At 43.5% G+C, this 26490-nt stretch overlaps 1 protein-coding gene across 6 annotated transcripts; it reads right to left on the minus strand.

The window, feature by feature from the left end:
• Positions 1 to 5715: 5715 nt before the first annotated feature.
• LOC126075687 (retinol dehydrogenase 16-like) lies at positions 5716 to 25081 on the minus strand. Of its 6 annotated transcripts, none has more exons than XM_049883623.1 (6): positions 24915 to 25081; positions 24148 to 24220; positions 23581 to 23920; positions 20914 to 21172; positions 8621 to 8784; positions 5716 to 8058 (listed from the first exon to the last, which is right to left on the minus strand). In XM_049883623.1, the coding sequence occupies exons 3-6, from the start codon at positions 23891 to 23893 to the stop codon at positions 7841 to 7843; spliced, it is 954 nt and encodes a 317-aa protein (XP_049739580.1). In that variant the 5' UTR covers positions 23894 to 23920; positions 24148 to 24220; positions 24915 to 25081; the 3' UTR covers positions 5716 to 7840. The 6 variants fall into 6 exon arrangements, with proteins under 6 accessions (XP_049739580.1, XP_049739579.1, XP_049739578.1 ...); XM_049883622.1 differs by lacking the exon at positions 24148 to 24220 and adding an exon at positions 24271 to 24610; XM_049883621.1 differs by having other exon boundaries at positions 24148 to 24610.
• Between the last annotated feature and the right edge of the window lie 1409 nt (positions 25082 to 26490).

Below are 26490 nucleotides of genomic sequence, written 5' to 3' on the forward strand. Positions count from 1 at the left end.
GGGTGGTACCACTCACCACCCTATTGACCCACTCATAAAATTTTTGTTTCCTGTTCCCACGACCCTGTGCTCTACGGGTCTAGAGGTCTTAGTTCCAAAGGGAAGGATACGCCTACCAGGAGACAAAACACTGGTTCTAATAAAATAGAAGTTAAGAATGCCACCCAGCCACTTTGGGGTCCTCATGCCTCTGGATCAATAGGCAAATAAGGGAGTTACTATATTGGCTGGTGTGCTTGATCCTGATTACCAATGAGAAATTGGTTTCATATTACATAATGGAGGTAAAGAAGAGTGTGTCTGGAATACAGGATATTCCTTAGGATACCTCTTAATACTACCGTGCCCTATGATTAAAGTCAATGGAAAACTACAGCAACCCAATTCCAACATGACTACTAATGGGATGAAGGGATGAAGTTTTGGGTAAACTCCTCCCGCCCAGGCAAAGCACCACAACTAGCTGAGGTGCTTGTTGAGGGCAAAAGGAATATACAGAATGGGTGGTGGAAGAAGGTAATTCTAAATATCAGTTACAACCATGTCACCAGTTGTAAAAATGAGGACTGTAATTGTTATGAGTATTCCTTCCTTGTATGTGTGCATCAAATATTTTTGTTTTCCTCACATGTAAAATATAAGTTGTAAATGGGACTAGTGCACTTTCAGTTGTACAAATGTTAGTTGTATCAGGTTAGGCACAAGTATGGCTTTGCAATTGTCTTTATTTAGAGATTGTGTATGATTTAAGCAGATGTGTACAGGTGCCAAGTTGACAAGGGTTGGACTGTAATGGTTAAGGTTGTGTGTTAACTTGGCTGAGCTGAGATTCTCAGTGGATTGGCAGTTATGTAATGATGTAGCTTGGCAGTTATGTAATGATGTAGTTCAGCAATTATGTAATCATGTAATTTGGCAGTTATGTGTCACTGGGTTCTGGGTAATGATGTAGTTATCCTCCATTTTGTGATATAATCACTTTCATGATTTGATCTGATGTGATCACTCAATCAGTTGTAAGGGGAGTTTCCTTAGGGGTGTGGCCTGCATCCAATATACATGGACTTCCAAGGCATTTGCTCACTCTGGATCCTACATTCAGCTCATCATACCTCCAGTTCTTGGGACTTAAGCCAGCAGCCTGCCATATTGCCTGTCAATCTTGGATTCATCAGCCCCTGAAGCTACATGAGTCAGGAGAAGCCTACAGCCTGATGCCTGACCCATGAACTTGGGACTTGCCAGTCTCTACAACCACATGAGCCATTTCATCTCCCCCTCTCTCTTTATATATATATATATATATATATATGTGTGTGTGTGTGTATGGGGATCCAGACATGACTCTCACTTCATTACTGGGAGTGGGTGTGGAGAGAATCTTGGTTTGGAACATGAGGGAGGACAGAGTTTGGAGGTGAGGTGGATCTCATGGATGGGATGTACATGAGGGCTGCAAGGAGGTTTCTGGTGAAGGGAAGAAGTTTGAATTCCTTCAGCAAGGAAACCTGGGACCATACCAGTTCCCTATGGACATGTCTTTTTTTTTTTCCTCCTTGTGTCTAATCCTTTGACCCTAGGCTACTTGAGAAATCCTGAAAAGGAAACAATTGCCCTTCAGCCTATGGGTAGAGGGGCTGGAGGATAATCCAACTTTCCCCTTCAACTCTCTCCACAGGTCATCCAACTCAGACCTTGACCTGAAGCCACCTAATTCTTCCTCCCTTGGAGCACCGACCACATGCATCCCTGAGGTAAGGCTTATTCACTGGACACGGTAAACTTTGTAATATTTATTTAAAGGCAAAGAAATAATCCATGTAGAGTCATGTCAGAAAACTGGCAGAATGGACAGCACCAAACTTTCATTCCTCCAATGAAACATAGAAAGAACAACCAGAAACTCTCAGATCCAACTTAGTGGGAACTCTGAAATTAGTCAAAAGTTTATAACAACCAAGCAAATGATAAATCAAGAAAAAGTGACTTCAAAAAGGTAGAAAAGCATTGTGGCTTTTACCTTGCCCTTGCCCCAACCCTCCCTGGCTTGGCAGCAGGCGGGAAGAGGGCAGCCCATATGCCCCATGTGGGACCCTGGACTCTTGTTCCAGAAAAGAAGGGCATACCTTATCCGCAAATTGCTGTATATGTCTCTTCCATCCTGTCCAGGGACTGCCTGAAGGACTGAGGCGAGGCACTCCTCTCTGTTTCCTCTACCTCAGAGCCTACTCAGGGCAGAAAATATGAGGGTATTTTTGGAAATCATTGTAAGGTGACCCAGTGGCATCACTAGGAGGATGTGGGGGATGCAGAACACACCGGGTGACACAGTCACAGGGGGTGACACCAAATGACTGTCTATAAAATTTTTGTGCGTGTTTCAGCAGAAATTTATTATTTTATATAAAAATATCCTTGAAGTTATAACAATGAAAACATTTTTCCTAAGCCCAGCTTACATGTATCAATATACCTGCAAGGCTAAAACTCTGTGCTAATTTACTTTTTGAATCTTCTAATGCACTCTGGTCAGAGTTGTCATTATTACCCAATTGCAAAGACACTTCGAATCATGTGGTTTCATCTGCATGCGCTACAAGCATGCACTATTGTTTTCATTGCTGCCAGTGTTTTTATATTCAATGATCTTGTCAAATTTTTCTGAGGTATTAGCAACAATATTGTGGTAATTAGCATTTGTGAACCTATATCAATAACTTTTTAAAAATTTTATTGGGCTTTAAGTGAAAGCTTACAAATTAAGTCAGTCTCTCATACAAAACCTTATACACACCTTGCTATATACTTCTAGTTGCTCACCCCCTAATGAGACAGCACACTCCTTCTCTCCACCCTGTATTTCTGTGTCCATTCTGCCAGCTCCTGTCCCCCTCGGTCTTCACATCTCCCCTCCTGACAGGAGCTGCAAACAGGCTCATGCGTCTGCTTGATCCAAGAAGCTCACTCCTCACCAGTATCATTTTCTGTCTTATACTCCAGTCCAATCCCTCTTTGAAGAGTTGGCTTTGGGAATGGTTCCTGTCTTGGGCTAACAAAAAGTCTGGGGACCATGACCTCTGGGGTCCTTCTAGTCTAAGTGAGACCATTAAGTCTGCTCTTTTTATGAGGTCTGCATCTCACTCCTCTCCTGCTCCTCCAGGGATTCTCTGTTGTGTTCCCTGTCATGACAGTCATCAGCTGTAGCCAGGCACCATCTAGTTCTTCTGGTCTCAGTTTGATGTAGTCTCTGATTTATGTGACCTATTCTTACTCTTGGTCTCATACTTACCTGTGTCTTTGGTGTTCTTCATTCTCCTTTGGTCCAGGTGGGTTGAGATCAATTGATGCATCTTAGATGGCCACTTGCCAGCGTTTAAGACCCCAGTTGGATGCAGAATGTTTTCTTAATAGATTTTATTATGCCAATTGACCTAGATGTCCCCTTAAACCATGGTCCTCAAACCCCTGGCCCTGCTATGCTGGCCTTTGAAGCGTTCAGTTTATTCAGGAAACTTCTTTGCTTTTGGTTTAGTCCAGTTGTGCTGACCTCTCCTGTACTGCGTGTTGTCCTTCCCTTCACCTAAATTAGTTCTCGTCTACTACCTAATTAGTGAATGCGCCCTCCCTCCCTCCTGATGCACACCTTTCCTGACTTTAAATCACTCAGTATCCCCTTGTTCTGTCCAAACAACTGCCTCTTGATCTATGTACAGGTACCTCATGAGCACAGTTAAGTGTTCTGGAATTCCCGTTCTTCACAATGTTGCCCATAATTTGTTATGATCCACACAGTCGAATGCCTTTGCATAGTCAATAAAACACAGGTAAACATCCTTCTGATATTCTCTGCTTTCAGCCAGGATCCATCTGACAACAGCAATGATATCCCTGGTCCCACATCCTCTTCTGGATCCAGCCTGAATTTCTGGCATTTCCCTGTCGATATGCTGCTGCAGCCACTTTTGAATGATCCTCAGCAAAATTTTCCTTGCATGTGATATTAATGATATTGTTCTATAATTTCCACATTTGGGTGGAGCACCTTTCTTGGGAATAGGCATAAATACGGATTTCTTAAAGTCAGTTGGCCAGGAAGCTGTCTTCCATATTTCTTTGCATAGACGAGTGAGCACCTCCAGCGCTGCATGTGTTTGTTGCTACATCTCAACTGATACTCCGTCAATTCCCGGAGCCTTGTTTTTTTGCCAATGCCTTCAGAGCAGCTTGGACTTCTTCCTTCAGTACCATCAGTTCCTGAGCATATGCTACCTCTTGAAATGGTTGAACGTAGACTAATTCTTTTTGGTATAATGACTCTGGGTGTTCCTTCCATCTTCTTTTGATGCTTCCTGCATCGTTTAATATTTTCCCCATGGAATCCTTCACTATTGCAACTCAAGGCTTGAATTTTTTCTTCAGTTCTTTCAGCTTCAGAAACGCCGAGCGTGTTCTTCCCTTTTGGTTTTCTATCTCTAGTTCTTTGCACATGTCATTATAATACTTTACTTTGTCTTCTCGAGCCGCCTTTTGAAATCTTCTGTTCAGTTCTTTTACTTCATCATTTCTTCCTTTTGCTTTAGGTGTTTGATGTTTGAGAGCAAGTTTCAGAGTCTCTTCTGACATCCATCTTGGCCTTTTCTTTCTTTTCTGTCTTTTCAATGACCTCTTGCTTTCTTCATGTATGAGGTCCTTGATGTCATTCCACAACTAGTCTGGTCTTCGGTCATTAGTTTTCAACGTGTGAAATCTATTCTTGAGATGGTCTCCAAGTTCAGGTGGGATATACTCAAGGTTGTATTTTGGCTCTCATTGACTTGCTCTGACTTTTTTCAGTTTCGGCTTGAACTTGCGTATGAGCAATTGATGGTCTATTCCACAGTCGGCCACTGGCCTTGTTCTGACTGATGATATTGAACTTTTCCATCATCTGTTTCCACAGATGTAGTCAATTTGATTCCCAAGAATACACCACATTAATAGAATGAAAGGGAATAAAATGATCATTTCAATGGATATAGAAAAAGCATTTGACAAAATTCAACACCCTTTCCTGATAAAAACACTCAATAAATCAAGAATAGAAGAAAGCTTCCTCAATATAATAAAGATCATATATGAAATAAAAATCAATGATGAAAGAATAAGGAGCCCTGGTGGTGCAGTGGTTGAGCGCTCAGCCACTAACCCAAAGGTAAGCAGTTCAAACCCACCAGCTACTCCATGGGAGAAAGATGTGGCAGTCTGCTTCCATAAAGATTGCAGCCTTGGAAATCCTGTGAGGCAGTTCTACTCTGTCCTATAGGGTCACTATGATTCAGAATCAACTCAGCACAGGTGGGTTTTGGGTGACAGAATGAAAGCTTTCCCAGATCAGGAATAAGAAATGGATACCCACTTTTGCCACTTCTATTCAACTAGTACTGAAAATTCTAATTAGAGAATCAGGCAAGAAAAATAAATAAAATGCATCCAAATTGAAATAAAAGAAGTAAAACTATTACTGTTCACAAATAACAAAATCTTAGATCTAGAAAAACCTCAAGAAACCACACACACACAAAATTAGAACTAACAAATGAATTTAGCAAAGATGCATGATACAAAACCAATGCAAAAATCACTTGTATTTCTATACAGTAGCAATGGAAAATCCAAAGAGGAAACTAAGAAAACATTCCCATTTACAACAGCATCAAAAGAATAAAATACTTAGTAATAAATTTAACCCAGGAGGTACCATATTTGTACACTGAAAAGTACAAAACATTATTGAAAGAAATTGAAGTAGACCTAGGTAAATGGAAAGCCATCCCATGATCAGAGATTGGAAGATTTAGTGTAGCTAAAATGCTAATACTATTTGTCTTAGTTCTCTAGAGAAATAGAATCAGTGAGGTATACATACAAGTAGAGAAAGAGAGATACAGACATACAGAAAGAGAGACAGAGATTTGCTTCAAGGGATTGGCTCACATGATTGTGGGGACTGGCAAGTCCAAAATCCATAGATCAAGTGGCAGGCTGAAGCCTTCTGCAAGCTTGTATCCCAAGACCTGTAGGAGAGGTGTTGGAAAAAGAGCAGAGTGGAGAGACACAGTATGTTCTGCCAAAATATCTATATACAGTCTGCAGGTGCAGGACCAATAATAAGGAGAAATAGGAAGCCTTGATGGAAGAAGTAGAAGAGAAGACACTCTGGGGACAAGAATGGGAAGCAGGGACCGAGAGCATTTTGACATGATCCTTAGTGAGCCTGAGGTCCATTCATATGACACATACAGGCCTCGAGTTCCATGAGCAGCTGGAGGCAGGAGGTAGGGCAGAGTCTTAGGCTCTCAGACGGTATGAGATGTGACAGGAACAGAGGGCTGAGACAAGAACTCTAGGAAACACTATCAGGAGACAGGCCAGGGAAAAGAAGAAAGAAACTGTCAGAGATAAGAGGTCATCCAGAAAAGGAAAGAAAATGAGGCAGAGGGGTATAGTAGTGAGGTGCTATGCCAGGATTCCATAGTGTGCAGAGAGAGAATGATGCTGGGCCCAGGGTGGTTACTTGGAACAAATTTCAGCATCATCCTTAGGAAACACAGTGTAAACCTGGTTGCCAGATCACCTCACAGATTCCAGAATTCCAATCACCAACATCTCCCTGACTAGAGATCAGACAGAGTCAGGGCCCCAAAGATGCTGTAGTGAACGACCTCTCAGATGTGTATCTGCATACCACTGTCACAAAGACAGGCCAGTCCCAAAATCAAATGAAGGAGGTGTCACCTTGGAGGAGAACAGCAGGGCTTGGCATTCTGGACCAAGGGTGACGGGAAGGGGGTTCGGATCAAGGACCCAGCCCTGAAGAACAGACCTGAGGCCAGTAGGGGATGGAGGTGAGAGGCGATGGAAGGAGAAATTCCCCTTCTTCACACCTGTCCCTGGCCCAACGCCTCTAGAGCTAGATTGGGAGGTATCTCCCAGCACGTCTGCCTCCAGGGTGAGTCAATGGAGTGGGCTTGGTAGACAGGAGGCAGAGGATGCCACTCAAAGTTTGAGCAGGTGGGTATTCCCAGTGGCAGAAGCTCTTCCAGTTCCAGAGGAGACGGGTAAGGCCCAGGGTTTGGCTGGGCTGGAGAAGGATGGCTCAGTGCTGCCTGCCCCTACCCAGACCTGGGCATGACCAGCACCTCTAGGACCGCTGTGCTGATGGCTGACCAAGCAGTGTTCCCCTGGGCCCAAACACCAGAAAATGCAGTGTACATACTTGCAGGGGAGGAGAGAGCTTCTGGATTCCAACAGAGAGCTCCTCCTCCCAGAGCTAGGATAGCCTCCTACTCTCAGGTGTGACCTGAGGGAGACAGGCTGGTGGTCACCCTGCCCACCCCTCTTTCCCATAAGTGTCTTCAGGGTAGGGGTGATTTCACCTCCTCCAGGCCATTTCAATTTGTGGGATAGTATAGACAGGGCACCTGATATTGCAGACCTTGAGAAGATGGACAGAAGGCAGGGCAGATGGGGGCCAGGCCTCCTCCCCTCTGTTCACACCCACTTCAGAGTGTGGATTCCTCAGGATGGCAGGAGAGGCCACGAGGCTCAAATATTTCAGTGGCCACCCAGGACAACAGGGCACCAATAAGTGTTGTTGGGTCCCTGTTCCTATGCTGCAAATCTTGGTTCTTTCCTCCTAATATCCTAAAGTCCTGAGAAATGGGGCAGAGGTCAGTGGGGGTAAGTGGGTGCCCTAGCTGAATTGGAAACTCCCTCCCTCTATCCTATTTTCATCCCCAAACCCATCTCTCCTCCTCACACCATGCCCCAATTCACTACACCAGGCGCCCAAGTCCTGTCTTCACATGGCCTTGGCAGGCCTTGGGGATTTCAAGTAGATCATGGCGTCCACCAGGGCAGTGGGCATGTAGCTCATGGGGAGGTAGAAGAGCTTGGCATCCCAGCCAGGTGAGTACCGGGTGTGGGGGTGGCAGGCAGTCAGCGCATGCTCCATGCAGTCTGTCACCAAGGACAGACGAGGTGAGGAGTTTTTTCCCTTGGTTTCAATTGCTTTCATGTCTGTCCAGAATGAGAAAGGACCCAGGTTATACTCCCACCTCTCAACCCACCCACCCTGGGACCAGCTTTGGGAGAAAAGTTCCTAAAAATTGCTACTTCCCCAAAGCCGTCACCCCAACTTATTGCAATCAGGTTGCCCTGGCCTAGCCCTTCCCCTAGAGCAGGTTGTTCCACACTAACCAGTCTGGATCTCAGCCTGAGAATAACTGCATGGCATGAATGAAGGTCTCTGCTAACAATAGGCATCTAAGGGTATGAACACCAGCTGTTTCTAACATCAGCTTACTATGAGTCCAAGGGTGTCTTCCCTCTCTGGCTTCAGTTTCCACCTCAAAATAATAATGAAGTTCACAGAAGTGGTCCCAGGTCTAGTAAGCCTGGGTCCTTAGTGTGGGTTACCAGCTGATCATAGAGGACCATGGAAATGGGGCTGAATGTCCCCACTCTGTGGAGGAGGCAGAGCCAGAAAGATGAACCCTGACACTAATGGAGCAACTAGTGATGGGCCCAGGCATTCCAGACAAGGGTTTGCATCTCTCCACACTGTCCACAGCCCACTCACAGGAATCCAGGAACTTCTTGCCGTAGGCATCCTTAACATCTGGGCTGGCCTGGTCCCACAGCTCCTGGTACTTCGTTAAAAACGTCTCTGTGTTGATGATTTCAGTCTTGAAAAAACCAGGCTCAATAATAGCCACCTTGACCCCAAATGAGGAGATCTCTCTCCTGCAAAGCAAACAGACACAGGGGAAAGGATTTCAGGGGCCCCTGGAGAAAAAACACACGGACTACAACCGCGCGCCGGGTGGAATAGGCTGGAAATTGAGGACTTGCAAAGGGCAGCGGCCAGTGGGAGAATAATAACCATGGCATTGCCTCTGTATAGAGTCAAATAATTTTCTAAGTAATTTTATATTATAAGCTCATTAGCTCTAAATCTTACCTATCCTGGAGCAAGGCACCACTGACATGCTTGTTTTTAGTTGCCATTGAGTCAGTTCCGACTCATAGCAACAATCCTTTGTACAACAGAACGAAACACTGCCTGGTCCTGTACCGTCCCCATGATCACTGTTATGCTTGAGCCTACTGTTGCAGCAACTATGTCAGTCCATCTCATTGAGGGTCTTCTCTTTTTTGCTGACCCTCTACTTTACCAAGCACGATGTCCTTCTGCAGGGACTAGTCCCTCCTGAAACCATGTCCAAAGACAAAGTCTCACTATCCTCACTTCCAAGGAGCACTCTGGCTGTATTTCATGCAAGACAGACTTGTTTGTTCTTCTGGCAACCTCATAATTCAAAGGCATCATATCTTCTTCAGTGTTCTTATTCATTGCCAAGCTTTCACATGCATATGAGGCGATTGAAAACACCATGGCTTAGGTCAGGCGCACCTTAGTCTTTAAAGTGACGTCCTTGTTTTTTAACACTTTAAAGAGGTCTTTTGTAGCAGATTTGCCCAATGCAATACATCGTCTGATTTCCTGAGTGTTGCTTCCATTGGTGTTCATTGTGGATCTAAGCAAAATGAAATCCTTGTAACTTTAACCTCTTCTCCATTTATCATGATGCTACTTGTTGGTCAAGTTGTGAGGATTTTTGTTTTCTTTATGTTGAGGTGTAATCCATACCAAAGGCTGTGGTCTTTGATCTCCATCAGTAAGTGCTTCAAGTCCTCTTCACTTTCAGCAAGCAAGGTTGTGTCATCTGCATAAAGCAGGTTGTTAATGAGTCTTCCTCCAATCCTGATGCTGCATTCGTCTTCGTATAGTCCAGCTTCTTGGATTATTTGCTCAGCATACAAATTGAATAAGTATGGTAAAAGGATATAACCCTGGTGCACACCTATCTTGACTTTAAACCATGCAGTATCCCTTTGCTCTGTTCAAACAACTCCCTCTTGGTCTATGTGTACTTTCCACATGAGCACATTTTAGTGTTCTGGAATTCCCATTCCTCTCAATGTTGTCCATAATTTGTCATGATCCAAAGCCAAATGCCTTTGCATAGTCAATAAAACACAGGTAAAAATCTTTCTGGTGTTCTCTGCTTTCAGCTAGGGTCCATCTGATATCAACAATGATATCCCGTTGTCATAGACTGAATTGTGTCCCCCCAAAATATCTGTCAACTTGCATAGGTCACGATTCCTTTGTATGATTGTATGATTGTCTACCATTTTACCATCTGATGCGATTTCCCTGTGTGTTGTAAATCCCATCACTATGATGTAATAAGATGGATTAAAAAAAAAAAAAAGATGGATTAGCAGCAGTTATATTGATGAGGTCTACAAGATTAGGTAGTGTCTTAAGGCAATCTCTTTTGAGACATAAAAGAGAAAAATTAGCAGAGAGACATGGGGACCTCATACCACCAAGAAAGCAGCACCACCAGGAGCAGAGCATGTCCTTTGGACCTGAGGTTCCTGCACTGAGATGCTCCCAGACCAAGGGAAGACTGATGAGAAGGACCTTCCTTCATAGCTGACAGATAGAGAAAGCCTTCCTCTGGAGCCAGTGCCCTGAATTCGGACCTCTAGCCCACTAGACTGTGAAAGAATAAATTTCACGTTGTTAAAGCCATCCACTTGTGATATTTCTGTTATAGCAGCACTAGATGACTAAGACACCCTTGTTCCACGTTCTCTTGTGAATCCAGCTTAAATTTCTGAAAGTTCCCTGTCCATGTACTGCTGCAACTTCTTTTGAATGATCTTCAGCGAAATTTTACTTGCATGTGATATTTAATAATATTGTTTGATAATTTCTGCATTCTGTTGGATCACCTTTCTTTGGAATGGGCACAAATACGGATCTCTTTTCCAGCTGGTTGGCCAGGTAGCTGTCTTCCAAAAATTTTGGCATAGAACAGTGAGCACCTCCAGCGCAGCACCCGTTTGTTGAAACATCTCAATCGGTATTCTGTCAATTCCTGGAGCCTTATTTTTCACCAATCTCCAGTGCAGCTTGGACTTCTTCCTTCAATACCATCAGTTCTTGATTAAATGCCACCTCTAAAAATTGTTGAATGTCCACCAATTCTTTTTGGTACAGTGACTCCGTGTATTTCTTCCATCTTCTTTTGATGCTTCTCGTGTTGTTCAATGTTTTGCCAGTAGAATCTTTCAAAATTGCCACTAGAGGCTTGAGAATTTTTCTTCAGTTCTTTTGGCTTGAGAAATGTCAAGCATGTTCTTCCCTTTTGGTTTTCTAACTCCAGCGCTTTGCACATTTCATTGTAACAGTTTGTCTTCTCGAGTCACCCTTTGAAATCTTCTGTTTAGCCCTTTCACGTCATCATTTCTTTCATTAGCTTTAGCTAGTCTAGGTTCAAGAGCAAGTTTCAGAGTCTCTTCTAACATTTATTTTGGTCTTTTTTTTTTTTTATTGTGCTTTAAGTGAAATTTTATAAATCAAATCAGTCTCTCACACAAAAATTTATATACACCTTGCTATATTTTTTTTTGCTATATACTCCTAGTTGCTCTCCCCCAATAAGACAGCACACTCCTTCCCTCCACTCTTCATTTTCGTGTCCATTCAGCCAGCTTCCAACACCTTCTGCCCTCTCATCTCCCCTCCAGACAGGAGTTGCCCACATAGTCTCATGTGTCTGCTTGATCCAAGAAGCTCACTCCTCACCAGTGTTATTTTCTATCCCACAGTCCAGTCCAAACCCCGTCTGAAAAGTTGGCTTTGGGAATGGTTCCTGTCTTGGGCTAACAAAAGGTCTGGGGACCATGACCTCTGGGGTTCCTCTAGTCTCAGTCAGACCATTAAGTCTGGTCTTTTTATGAGAATTTGAAGTTTGCATCCCACTGCTCTCCAGCTCCCTATCAGGGTAGTCAACGGTTGTAGCCCAGCACCATCTAGTTCTTCTGATCTCAGGCTGATGTAGTCTCTGGTTTATGTGGTCCTTTCTGTCTCTTGGACTCATAATTGCCTTGTGTCTTTGGTGTTCTTCATTCTCCTTTGGTCCAGGTGGGTTGAGATCAATTGATGCATCTTAGATGGCGGCTTGCTAACGTTTAAGACCCCAGCCGCCACACTCCAAAGTGGAAAGCAGAATGTTTTTTTAATGCATTTTATTATGCCAATTGACTTAGATGTCCCCTGAAATCATGGTCCCCAAACCCCCGCCCCTGCTACGCTGGCCTTTGAACCATTCAGTTTATTCAGGAAACTTCTTTGCTTTTGGTTTTGTCCAGTTGTGCTGATCTGTCCTGTATTGTGTGTTGTCCTTCCTTTCACCTAAAATAGTTCTTGTCTACTGTCTAATTAGTGAATACCCCTCTCCTTCCCTCCCTCCCTAGTCTCCTAACAATCAAAGAATGTTTTCTTCTCTGTTTAAACTATTTTTCAAATTCTTATAATAGTGGTCTCATACGATATTTGTCCTTTTGCAACTAATTTCATTCAGCATAATGCCTTCCAGATTCCTCCATGTTATGAAATGTTTCACGGATTCATCATTGTTCTTTATCGATGTGTAGTATTCCATTGTGTGAATATACCATAATTTATTTATCCATTCATCCATTGATGGACACCTTGGTTGCTTCCATCTTTTTGCTATTGTAAACAGTGCTGCAATGAACATGGGTGTGCATATATCTGTTCGTATAAAGGTTCTAATTTCTCTAGCATATATTCCAAGAAGTGGGATTGCTGGATCGTATGGTATTTCTATTTCTAAGTTTTTTAAGGAAGCGCCAAATCGATTTCCAAAGTGGTGGTACCATTTTACATTCCCACCAGCAGTGTATAAGTGTTTCAGTCTCTCCACAACCTCTCCAACATTTATTATACTTTGTGTTATTTGGATTAATGACAGCCTTGTTGGAGTGAGATGGAATCTCATTGTAGTTTTGATTTGCATTTCTCTAATGGCTAATGATCTTGAGCATTTCCTCATGTATCTGTTAGCTACCTGAATGTCTTCTTTAGTGAAGTGCCTGTTCATATCTTTGCCCATTTTTTAATTGGGTTATTTATCTTTTTGTTGTTGAGTTTTTGCAATATGATGTAGATTTTAGAGATCAGATACTGATCGGACACGTCATAGCTAAAAACTTTTTCCCACTCTGTAGGTAATCTTTTTACTCTTTTGGTGAAGTCTTTGGATGAGCATAGGTGTTTGATTTTCAGGAGCTCCCAGTTATCTAGTTTCTCTTCTGGTGTTTGTGCATTGTTAGTAAAGTTTTGTATACTGTTTATGCCATGTATTAGGGCTCCTAGCATTGTCACTATTTTTTCTCCCGTGATATTTATCGTTTTAGATTTTATATTTAGGTCTTTGATCCATTTGAGTTAGTTTTTGTGTATGGTGTGAGGTATGGGTCTTGTTTCATTTTCTTGCAGATGGATATCCAGTTATGCCAGCACCATTTGTTACAGAGACTGTCTTTTCCCCATTTACCTGACCTTTGTCAAATATCAGCTGCTCATATGTGGATGGATTTATGTCTGGATTCTCAATTCTGTTCCATTGGTCCATGTATCTGTTGTTGTACCAGTACCAGGCTGTTTTGACTACTGTGGCGTTATAATAGGTTCTAAAATCAGGTAAAGTAAGGCCTCCTACTTTGTTCTTCTTTTTCAGTAATGCCTTATTTATCCAGGGCCTCTTTCCCTTCCATATGAAGCTGATGATTTGTTTCTCCATCTCATTAAAAAATGTCATTAGAATTTGGATCAGAACTGCATTGTATCCATAGATTGCTTTTGGTAGAATAGACATTTTGACAACGTTAAGTCCTTCTATCCATGAACAAGGAATGTTTTTCCACTTATGTAGGTCTCTTTTGGTTTCTTGCAGTAGTGTCTTGTAGTTTTCTTTATATAGGTCTTTTACGTATCTGGTAAGATTTATTCCTAAATATTTTGTCTCCTTGGGGGCTGCTGTAAATGGTATTGATTTGGTGATTTCCTCTTCCATGTTCTTTTTGTTGGTGTAGAGAAATCCAACTGATTTTTGTATGTTTACCTTGTATCCTGATAGTCTGCTGAACTCTCCTATTAGTTTCAGTAGTTTTCTTGAGGATTCTTTAGGGTTTTCTATATATAAGATCATGTCATCTGCAAACAGAGATACTTTTACTTCTTTCTTACCAATCTGGATGCCCTTTATTTCTTTATCTAGTCTACCTACTCTGGCTAGCAGTGCCAGCATAATGTTGAATAAGAGTGGTGATAAAGGGCATTCTTGTCTGGTTCCCAATCTCAAGTGGAATGCTTTCAGGCTCTTTCCGTTTAGGATAATGTTGGCTGTTGGCTTTGTATAAACACCCTTTATTATGTTGAGGAATTTTCCTTCTATTCCTAATTTGCAGAGAGTATTTATCATGAATGGATGTTGAAATTTGTCAAATGCCTTTTCTGCATCAATTGATAAGATCATATGGTTCTTGTCTTTTACTTATATGATGGATTACATTAATTGTTTTTCTAATGTTGAACCATCTCTGCATACCTGGTATGAATCTCTGCATACTTGGTCATGGTGAATAATTTTTTTGATATGTTGTTGGATTCTATTGGCTAGAATTTTGTTGAGGATTTTTGCATTTAAGTTCATGAGGGATATCGATCTGTAATTTTCTCTTTTTGTGGTGTCTTTACTGGTTTTGGTATCAGAGATATGCTGGCTTCATACAATGAGTTTGGGAGTATTCTGTCCTTTTCTATGCTCTGAAATACCTTTAGTAGTAATGGTGTTAACTCTTCTCTGAAAGTTTGGTAGAGCTTCCAGTAAAGCCATCTGGACCAGGGTTTTTTTGTGTTGTTGTTGGGAGTTTTCAAATTATCTTTTCAATCTCTTCTTTTTTTATGGGTTTATTTAGTTGTTCTACCTCTGTTTGTGTTAGTTTAGGTAGGTAGTGTGTTTCTAGAAATTCATCCATTTCTTCTAGGTTTTCAAATTTGTTAGAGTACAGGTTTGCATAGTAATCTGATGCAATTCTTTTAATTTCAGTTGGGTCTCTTGTAATATTGCCCATGTCATTTCTCATTCTGGTTATTTGCCTCCTCTCCTGTTTTTCTTTAATCAGTTTGGCCAATGATTTATTAATTTTCTTAATTTTTTCAAAGAACCAGCTTTTGGTCTTGTTAACCCTTTCAACTGTTTTTCTGTGCTCTATTTCATTTAATTCTGCTCTAATTTTTATTATTTCCTTTCTTCTGGTACCTGCGAGTTTCTTTTGTTGCTCTCTATTTGTTCTAGTTGTAGGGATAATTCTTTGATTTTGGCCCTTTCTTCTTTTTTGGATGTGTGCATTTATTGATATAAATTGACCTCTGAGCATTGCTTTTGCTGTGTCCGAAAGGTTCTGATAGGAAGTGTTTTCATTCTCATTGGATTCTCTGAATTTCTTTATTCCTTCCTTAATGTCTTCTATAACCCAGTCTTTTTTGAGCAGAGTATTGTTCAGTTTCCAAGTGTTTGATTTCTTTTCCCTGCTTTTTCTGTTACTGATTTCTACTTTTATGGCCTTATGGTCAGAGAAGATGCTTTGTAATATTTCAATGCTTTGGATTCTGCTAAGGCTTGCTTTATGACCTGATATGTGGTCTATTCTAGAGAATGTTCCATGTGCACTAGAAAAGAAAGTAGACTTGGCTGCTGTTGGATGGAGTGTTCTGTATATGTCTATGAGGTCAAGTTGGTTGATTGTGGCATTTAGATCTTCCATGTCTTTATTGACCTTCTTTATGGATGTTCTGTCCTTCACTGAAAGTGGTCTGTTGGAGTCTCCTACTATAGTTGTGGAGCTATCTCACTTTTCAATGCTGTTAGAGTTCATGTATCTTGCAGTCCTGTCATTGGGTGCATAAATATTTAATATGATTATACACGCCTGGTATATTGTTCCTTTAATCATTATATAGTGTCCTTCGTTATTCTTTGTGATAAATTTAACTTAAACTCTATTTTGTCAGAAACTCATATTGCCACTCCTTTTTTTTGATTCTTGCTTGCTTGATATATTTTTTTCCATCCTTTGTGTTTTAGTTTGTTTGTGTCTCTAAGTCTAAACTGTGTCTCTTGTCGGCAGCATATAGACAGATTGTGTGTGTGTGTTTTTTTTAATCCATTCTGCCACTGTCTGTCTCTCTATTGGTACATTTACTCCATTTACATTCAGCGTAATTATGGATAGGTATGAGTTTAGTGCTATTGTTTTGATGTCTTTTTTTGTGTGTTGTTAGCAGTTTCTTTTTCCCACTTAATTTTTTGTGCTGAGTAGTTTATCTTTATATATTGACTTTTCCTCTTATTCGTTGTCATTGATTTTGTTTCTGCTGAGTCTCTATTTTTTTTTCTTGTATTTTATTTTGATGAGTAGGTTTGTTAATCTCCTTTGTGGTTACCTTAATGTTTACCCTTATTTTTCTAAGTTTAAACCTAACTTTTATTTCTTTATATCACCTTGTCTACCTCTCCATATGAAAGATCTATGACTACATTTCTTAGTCCCTCTTTACTGTTTTAATGTTTTCTTCTTTTACATAATGACATCACTGTTTCCCATTTTGAGCATTTTTTTTATCTTGATTTATTTTTGTGATTTCTCTATCTGGGCTGACATCTGATTGCTCTGTCTTGTGTTCTAGTCTTGGATTGATATCTGATATTATTGATTTTCTAACCAGAGAACTCTCTTTAGTATTTCTTGTAGTTTTGGATTGGTTTTTACAAATTCCCTAAACTTCTGTTTTATCTGGAAATGTCCTAACTTCACATTCATATTTGAGAGACAGTTTGCTGGATATATGATTCTTGGCTGGCAATTTTTTTTCCTTCAATGCTTTATATAAGTCATTCAATTGCCATCTTGCCTGCATGGTTTCTGCTGAGTAGTCCAAGCTTATTCTTATTGACTTTCTTTTGTAGGTGACTTTTCATTTATCCCTAGCCACTCTTAAAATTCTCTTTATCTTTGGTTTTGGCAAGTTTGATTATAATGTGTCTTGGTGACTTTCTTTTGAGATTTACCTTATGTGGAGTTCAATGAGCATCTTAGATAGATATCTTCTCATCCTTCATAATATCAGGGAAGTTTTCTGCCAACAAATCTGCAACAATTCTGTCTGTATTTTCTGTATCCCTCCCTGTTCTGGTACTCCAACCACTCGGAGGTTATTTCTCTTGATAGAGTCCCATGTGATTCTTAGGGTTTCTTCATTTTTTTTTTTTAATTCTTTTATCTGATTTTTCTTCAACTGTATTGGTGCCAAGTGTTTTATCTTTAATCTCACTAATTCTGCCTCCCACTTCCTCAATTCTGCTCCTGTTACTTTCTATTGAGTTGTCCAATTCTGTAATTTTATTGTTAATCTTCTGAATTTCTGATTGCTGTCTCTCTATGGATTCTTGCAGCTTATTAAAATTTTCTTTATGTTCTTGGATAACCTTTTTAATTTCTTCAACTGCTTTATCTGTGTGTTCCTTGGCTTCTTCTGCTTATTGCCTGATCTCATTCCTGATGTCTTGAAGTGGTCTGTATATTAATCTTTTGTATTCTGCATCTGATAATTCCAGGAAGGCACCTTCATCCAGAAGATCCCTTGATTCTTTGTTTTAAGAGCTTGTTGAAGCGATCAGGGTCTACTTCTTTATGTGATTTGATTTTGACTCTTGTCTCTGAGCCATTTATAAGTTACTGTATTAGTTTATTTTATGTTTGCTTACTGTATCCTAGCTTCTTGCTTTGTTTTGTTTTGATATGCCCAAATAGGTTGCTTGAGTAAGCTAGCTTATTTTCGCCTTTGAAGTGCTAACGTCCTCTCACCAGATGGCTAGAGCTGTTATCAGGTATATGAGCCTAGTAGTCCATTCATTTTTCTTGTATGGATTCAGCTCAGGTGTCCAGGTAGTTGGCCATCAAGTGTGTGGTACAGGTTCTGTCCTACAGTCTCAGAGGAGCAGAGGTGATTGGTGTACACACAGGTATCTGGTTGCAGCAGGAGGCCATGCTTTCAACAAGGCAGGGGGCTGACAACCATCCCCGACCATCTGTGAGGAAAGTATGTCCCTGTTCCCTAGAGCGCACAGGTGGATGAGCTCTGCAGACTGACCACGGGCACCCAATGCTTTTGGTTGTAAGGACTGGGAGGTACCAGTTATCCTTGGACCCTTGTCACAGGTGGTTGGGTGATGTGGGTGGAGCCACCAGTCCTTAGGCCCCTGATGTGGGTAGGTGAGGACCCTGTTTAATAGGCAAAGTGTTGTCAAACATCAAACACCCACCTCTCCACCACACAGCAAAACAGTTGCTGTCTGCAACAAGGGCCTATTCTCCTGAAATAGGCCCACACAGGGCCATGCAGAGGGGAAAGGTATTCATAGTCCAAGGACTGATTATGCCTGGACAGGAGACACTTCCGTCCTGAGCTCCCCAGGTTAGTGGAGTTGGCAGATTATCTTTTCCCCCAGTTGTGAATTTATTCCTTCTCCAAGGCTGGGAGAATGGCTCAGAGTGCTCAACAGGACCTATCTCAGGCCAAGGGAAATCAACAGCCACTGAAGCTGGCTTGGGGGCTGGGGGCACAGTAAAATATATGCAGGTACTTAGCTTTTGAGGAGAGCACTGTTCTTCTTCTCTGGTTCCAAAGGTGTGAGTAGGCTGTGTGGCTGGCTGTCTCTCCCTGAGGAAATTGTGGCCAGAACGCTACTGCCAACCTGCCACAGTCACTCCAGGGAATGGTGCCTGAGGGTTCCTGCAGATTCAGGTCCGGCAACTTCTCTCTGCTTCTGAACCGTCTCTCCTTCCCCCTGCCACTCAGTCTGTTTTCTAACTTTGCCTTTGATGTTCAGGGCTCCTAGCTTGTCATAAACATAATTGTTTCACTTGGCTTTTCAGGTTTTTGCTGTTAGAGGGATCAGCAGAAGCATCTGACTACTCCGCCATCTTGGCCCCACTTCCACTTTGGTCTTTTTAATGGCCTTTTGACTTTCTTCATGTATGATGTCCTTGATGTCTTCCCACAACTCATCTGGCCTTCAGTCATTAGTGTTCAATACAGCAAATCTATTCTTGAGATGTTCTCTGTCTTAGTCATCTAGTTCTGCTATAACAGAAATAACTCAAGTGGAGGACTTTAGCTAAGAAAAATTTATTCACAGTTTAGGAGGCTAGAAGTCCGAATTCAGGGTGCCAGCTCCAGGGGAAGGCTTTCTCTCTCTGTCAGCTCTCGGGAGGAGGGCTTTGTCATCAATATGCCCTGGTAAAGGAGCTTCTCAGCACAGGGACCCCAGGTCCAAAGGACGTGCTATTCTCCTAACTCTTGTTTCTTGGTGGTTTGAGGTCACCATGTCTCTCTGCTGGCTTCTCTCTTTTGTATCTCAAAAGAGAGTGGCTTAAGACACAATCTAATCTTGTAGATTGAATTCTGCCTCATTAACATAACTGCCAGTAATCCCATCTCAGTAACATCATAGAGATAGGATTTTCAACACATAGGAAAATCACATCAGATGACAAAATGGTGGACAATCACACAATATTGGGAATCATGGCCTAGCCAAATTGATATACATATTTTTGGGGGACACAGTTCAATCCATGACAGTCTCCAAGTTCAGGTGGAATATAGTCGAAGTTTTTTTTTTTTTTTATGGACCTGTTTTAATTCTCTTCACCTTCAACTTGACTTGCATATGAACAATTGATGGTCTGTTCCACAGTTGGCCCCTGTCCTTGTTCTGACAGATAATATTGAGCTGATATGTTATCACCTATTTTCCCCACCTCCAATCATCACTAAGCCTTGCCGGTTTTAGGTCCTGCATAGTCTCCTGTGCCTTGCCTGTCTTCCCTGCCCAGTAAACCACTGGTCATCTCTCAGCTCAGCTCGTGCACATGTCTTCTAAGGAGTGTCTCTCTGCCTTCAGACTTACCTCCCCACCCTCAGAGCCATCCCTACCATAGCAGTTGGAGCAGTCTCCTGAGGTTGATTTGACCAAGTAGCTGCCCTGATTAACTCCCTTCCATGAGCTTCCACTGCCAACAGCATGAAGTGCCAGTGCCTCTCCAGGGCCCGAAGGCCCTCCCCAAGACCACCTGTGCCCACCTCCCCAGCGACTTGCCCGGGCCCAGCCTTGTCCTCCCTCCCTGGAGTTTCCATAGTACAGGCAGTGTGCTCACCCTCAGCCTGGGCCTCTGCTGATGTGAAGCCCTCAGCCAAGGGGCTTCTTTCCAAAAGCCCTTCTATGCCTGGTTGTCAGGCTGACTCCTTATCTTTCAATCCTCAGCTCAGACCTCCCCTCAACCAGAGGCTTCCGGGGATATATTGGTCCAAGCATTACAAGAGAAGACAGCAATGTTTTGAGATCTCTTGTCCTTCTCTCAGCTGTGAGAATTTGTAGGTCAGGACCCAGATCTTGTTGTCCTAGGACTCACTGAGCACTCATACAAAAAAAAAAATTTTTTTTTTTTCATACAAGTGACCAGTAAATACCTGCTGAATGGAGTCAAATGAGCGGAGGCCAACATTCAAACGATGGAGGTCATCATTCCCTGACAGAGAATATCACAATGGATATGCACATGCACTCAGGAGCAAAGGTGTCCCTGTTCCAATTCTGCCTCAGACAATTCCCAGCAGTGAGCCCTACTCCAGGGCAGGGGTATGTTTCACTAAACTCTATGGCCCCTCCTTCTACTCAGAACATTGAAAGGTGGTTTCCAATGAATGGTCATCCAATTAAGTGAGGGAGGAAGACCACAAAGTAAAAGAGAGGTTTCCAAGAAGGGGTCTAAGGTCTCCTTGAATAAATGAATCCCCAGGAAAAGGCTCCTGAAGAACAGAAGCAGGAGAGCTGGGGAGGTGCCTCTGTCCCAGTTCCATACCTGAGGGAGTCTGAAAAGGCCTCTACACCATACTTGGAGATGCTGTAGCCCCCACCACAAAAGGATATCCGGCCCATGACACTGCAGACATTGACCACGCGGCCCCTCGCCTTCCTCACTAGCGGCAGCATGCTCAGGGTAACCTCGATCACCCCCAGCAGGTTCACGTCCAGTACTTTCACAAAGTCCTGTTTGGTCAGCCATTCATTGGGTGCCGAGGGTACAGAGATGCCAGCATTATTCACCAGGCCCCAGAGACCTGGAGATAGTGGAAAATTAGAGAAGAGACAATGTGAGCATGTCCAGTGTGTACACAGTTATGGTCCAAATTCACATTCCTATTGAGTGAATAGACTGCAATAGACATTGGATAGGGGGAGTAGGTTAGAATAAATAATCCCATGGTATCTGCAGGGTGTGGAGTTTGCAGATCCTGTAAGCTGCTGGAGGTCAGTAACTATGTCTTCCTCCTCCTTTCATTCTTCATGGCCCAGAAGGGTCTGGTAGATAGTGGGTAATTCCCCATACTCGATGAATGCAGGAACTGATATTAAAGAAATACAGTTTCTCCTCTAGTCTAGAAACTCAGAGAAGAATGTTTTGGCTTTTTACACATTAATGACATTATATATGGTCACCTACATTTTCACATTTTAATGGACACCTTATATAGTGAGTGCTCAACAACTACCTAATGAAGAAATGAGGAAAGCAGGAAGACAGCAACAATAAGGAAGACAGACCATAAAAGAAAAATAGAAAAAGAAAAAAAAGACAAAGCTGATATCCACGCACAGCTTGGTTGGAACAGACAGACCTGAAATGCCAGTTTGGGGGGAAGGTGGAGAAGAGTCCTGCATTTCACGTCAGAGGACTATCCTTGAAGCCACTTGCATCGATACTGAGCAGCATCCAGGCAGGAAGCAAAGTTTGCCCTCCATGCTGGGAAGTCCAAGAGTAGGCTTTGGGGAAGAGTCCCAGCTGTGATCACCCCACACCCCAGTGCCCAGACTCCACCCTCTGCCCCAGAAAATATCACCCTCTCCTCCCTCTCTCTTGCTTAGATGGCCACCCTTGCCCCATCTCCCTCAGTGCCAAGCCCACCCAGCTTTCAGGGAACCCCTCTGGAAAACCCCAAGGACTTTGAATAACCAGAGTTACCAACCCACCAACCTCAGCACAGCAGGGGGCGGGGAGGGAGTTAAGCTGATTTAGAGCAGGGGTGGTGGCTTCTGACTCTGGAAGTGTTGGTCCAGAGAAACAAGTCCCTCCCCTGCTCAGAAACCTTCCCTGCTTTTAAAGAAATGCAAATGCTTTGGCCTAGATATTTTATTTCTAAGAACCCAATCAAGATACCTGTTTATAGAAATTAGAGATTGAGTTAAAAAGAGATTTATGACAATAAAATATAGGAACAATTTCAATATCAATAAGGTACTGTTTAAATACGTGATGATATAGTAAAAGATGACAGCGAAGAAAACCCTGTGGAGCAGTTCTACTCTGTAACACAAGGGGTTGTCATGAGTCAGAACCGACCGGTTGGCAACAAGTATGGGGGTAGAGTAAAAGGATGTCATCGTTGTTGGCAGTAGTCCAGTCAATTCTGACTCATAGCAATAGGATATTCTAAATTACTAAGCAGTAAGTTTTTGAAGAAAATTTCATTTTGTTGTAAAACTGCTCATCATTTTTTCAGTGAAAAGAATACAACTATGTGCAAAATATAATCCCATGTATGTCACAACATTAACAGTGGTTATCTGTGGATGGTGAAATTATGGGCCTTTGTTTTATCTTTATATTTTTCTGTGTTTTCCACAATGACTATGTTTTCCATTTATAATCAGATGAAAGAAGTTAGTGGTCTTTTTTCCTCCCAAAATAAGACAGAATACTGGCCCCTTACTAGTTATTTGACAGTCCTAAAGCAAGTTATAAGAGGCTCTGGTGGTGCGGTGGTTAAGCACTTGGCTGGCAACCAGGGTTCAAACCCACAGGCGGCTCTGCAGGAGAAAGATGCGGCAGTCTGCTTCCTTAAAGATTTACAGCTGTGGAAATCCTATGGGGCAGTGCTACACTGGGCTTTAGTGTTGTTATGAGTTGGAATCAATTCAAGGGCACATTGGGTTTGGTTTTTTGGACAGCAAGCTCTGAAAGTTCAGTGTCCTCATCCGAAAACGGGGCTTATCTTAATTCTCTCCATAGGTGACAATGGGTCACCAGGAAGAACATAGTGAAATGCTGAGAACTTGAGGCCGGCTCCAGCACTGCCTGCCAACCTCCCACTCAAGCCTTCTGGGAGGTGCTCCAGTCTCCACCCTTCAGTCAGAAACTTGACTTTGATCTCTAACCTTGGGACTCAGCCTCAAGTAAATCAAGAACTTTGGCTTTAGGGGGAGGGGAGATGATAGATAGATATGCATTCTGAAAGACCAAATTCTCATCAGTGCAAACTCACCAAAACTACAGAGCTCCCAAATGGAGATGGGGTGGGAGGAAGACAGAGTGGAAAAGAGAAGGGGTTCAGGCTGGCATGGTGGGTGAGGTGAAGAAGTATTAATCCAACCTGAAACACACCTTCGGAATCCACCCAAGTAGCAGAAGCAAGATCTCCCATTCACACAGAGAGAGACAAACAGACACAAATGGGAATCTGGGTGGTACCTCTGTCCCCCACGCGCTCCTTCACCCACTGGGTGGCTGCAGCAATGCTCTCTGTCTGGGTGACATCCATAGTCACCGTCTCCAGCCTGTCTGACGTCTGGCCCCTCAGTTGCTCTGCCCCCTGCTCCGTCAGACATGCAGCCAGCACTCGCAAGCCTCGCAGGTCCAGCTGCCTGGCCAACATGTTTCCAAAGCCCGAGTCACAGCCCGTGATAAAGACATACTTGTCTCGGAGGTGGCTCACCACCTGCCTCTCCCGGTACCAGCGCAGAAGGTAGTACAGGCTCGGGAAACCAACCAGGTAGAGCCACATGTCTTCCAGGGAACAGTGTTAGAGAGGCTAGAATCAGAAAAAAGTCCTGGCCTCAGTAATCACAAAGGCTGTGCAGGTAGGCTGGCCTCCAGGCTTTGTGGCATGGAGTCCTCAAGTTTCTTCCTGTTTAATTCTTTTCCTAAGCATTATTGACTCTGGCCCCAACTTGTGGATTCTGCTGTATTGATCCCAGTTCTAATACCGTTGGATTCCCCAAGGACCGCCTTCCCAGCCACTTATCCATCCAAGTGTACCTCTTCCCAGCCACTGTCTCTCAGTAGGTCCACTCCTCCCTGTTGTCTCAGGAAGTTCCAGCTCTGCTTGGTCCTAGGAGAAGCAGGAAAGGAGGAGAGGAACCTGGGGAGAGACTCACTCACTTGGAAGCCGCAGAGGGCAGATAAACGAAAAAGGCTGCAGACGAGATTCCCGAGTGAAGACTTCACAGCTACCAATCTCCTGCACAGGGCGTCCCAACACAAACAACCCCACCGGAGTCCTGGGGAGCGCCAGCTGTTCACGCATAAAACTGCGCACCAGAGTCCCGTGCTCGCTCCACCTGAGACTATCGTCCCCTGGTGGTGCGATGGGCGCTGCAGTCTCGGCGGGGACGTCTGCGGGGATGTCGCCTAGAGAAGCCTCAGCTCAGCCACGTAGTGACCACTCTCTCAACGTCAGAACTCTCCTCACCCATTCCCCCTTCTCTCTCCAGTATGGGCCCTGTAAAGGCGCAGAGGCGTAGGAAACGACAATGGGAACTAGAAAGAGCTGAAAATGAAGGTTAATTGCACAAACCCGTTTCCAGCACTACCCTGCATACAGCCCCCTACAAAGTCTGAGGGAACAGCTGCGGGGGCGGGGGGGAGGAATCTAGAAAGGAAGAAGCCACACGCCTTCCCCGCAAGAACGGAAAATCTGGGCGGTGGGAGGGGATGAAGAGTTGCCGAAGGGGAGTCACCAACTCTACGCTGCCTAGAAAGGGCCAGGACAGCAAAGGGAAGGGTGAAAGACAGCCTCCCCTGACCTTACACCTCCTGTGGACTCTGTTGGACTGGGCTCCAGCGCCGGCTCAGATCCACCACACCGGACCTGGCTCCCTCCCCAGGAAAGAAGCTTGGAAGGAGGGGAAGGCAGACTCTGCTGAGAGTCTTGGTTGCGACTCTGGCTGGTTTACATTGGGCTGCTTTTTCACCGCAGTTCTTGTTCCCTCCTAGCAAAGTCAGCACCCTTGAGTGGCAGCCCTTGCTCTGGACCATAAGTCCAGCCTCCGTGCTGGGGGGGCGAGGGGGAGGGGTGGGGGAGGGGGAGGGGTTGGGGAGGGAGGTAGGAGGAGTCCAGCACCAAGGGCCAGAGATTCCTAACCCTCAGGAGGTGGCAGTAGGAAGCAGAGATCCAGCCAACCCACAGTTCTCTGACACCTTCTGGAGAAGACACCTGAAGGTGAATCCACATCTCCAGCACTTACCCCCAGGAGACTATAAAAATAAATCAGCAATCATTTTTTTTGTTTGTTGTTTGGTGTCTGTGTGTATGTGTATGAAAAGAATATAATAAGAATGGGAAAGTTTCTGAATGAATGACACAGTGACCTCTGACCTCACTTTCTGTTTAAGCCCAGGATTCTGTCATTTGCAACAACATAACATTTCCTAAAGCCTCCATTTCCTAATCTTTGCAATGAGGGAGAAGTCCCAAAATGACTGGGGAGGTATCTTTTAACGACGTTTAGCCCTGGAGTCTACATGATTTTCTGCCAGTGCATTCTCTGTTGAGTCCATACTTAGAGGACAAAGACAGAGAACCATGATCCCAGGAAGAACTGGGTAAATCAAAGGAATTTCTGTCCAGCATACAATAGGTGCTCAACAAAGGTTAGCAGAATATGGAAGACTGGGGATCCAGACATGACTCTCACTCCATTACTGGGGTTTTTTTTCTTTGCAGACAGGTTCTGAGCTTGGAACTTGAGAGATGGCAGAGGATGGAGGTAGGGTGGCTCTCACAGAAGGGACAGTGACTGAAGGCCAGAAGGAGGCTGCCGCAGAGCAGGAGGGCTTGAATTTCCCCCAGGGAAGGGATCTGGGCCCTGCCAGTTCCTTATGAACCTCTTTTGTTTTCCCATCTTTGTGTCCAATCCTGTGACTGCAGACTACTGGAGAAATTCTGGAAAAGAAACAGTTGCCCCACTCTTCTTTGCAGGGATGGACAGGAGAGAGGTCAACAATAATTCAACTTCCCCCTTCAACTCTCTCCACGGGTCAACTCACTCATCCCTTGACCTCCATGAAGGCACCTGACTCTTCTTCTAGACTCATACCCCAACCCTCCCTACGCCATAGTTAAAATCACTAGGAATAAGTGAACTTTAAACTTTCATTTTATGGCAAAAATAATCAGAAGAAATCAAATAATCAGAAGCAAAATTTCTTTCTGTGTCCCCTACCAGGATCCCTTTTGAGGTCCCCTCCCAGACAATCCCTATTGAGTTGGCACTGAGGCCTGATTGGCCCCGAATGGAGGTTCTCCCCCAACTCCCACCCTCATAGGTATTTTCAAAAGAGGTCAATTTGTTTCTGTGTCCTCTGCCAGGATCTCTCTTG

Source organism: Elephas maximus, chromosome 4 (genome assembly GCF_024166365.1).
Source record: "Elephas maximus indicus isolate mEleMax1 chromosome 4, mEleMax1 primary haplotype, whole genome shotgun sequence".
Classification (NCBI taxonomy): Eukaryota; Metazoa; Chordata; class Mammalia; order Proboscidea; family Elephantidae; genus Elephas; species Elephas maximus.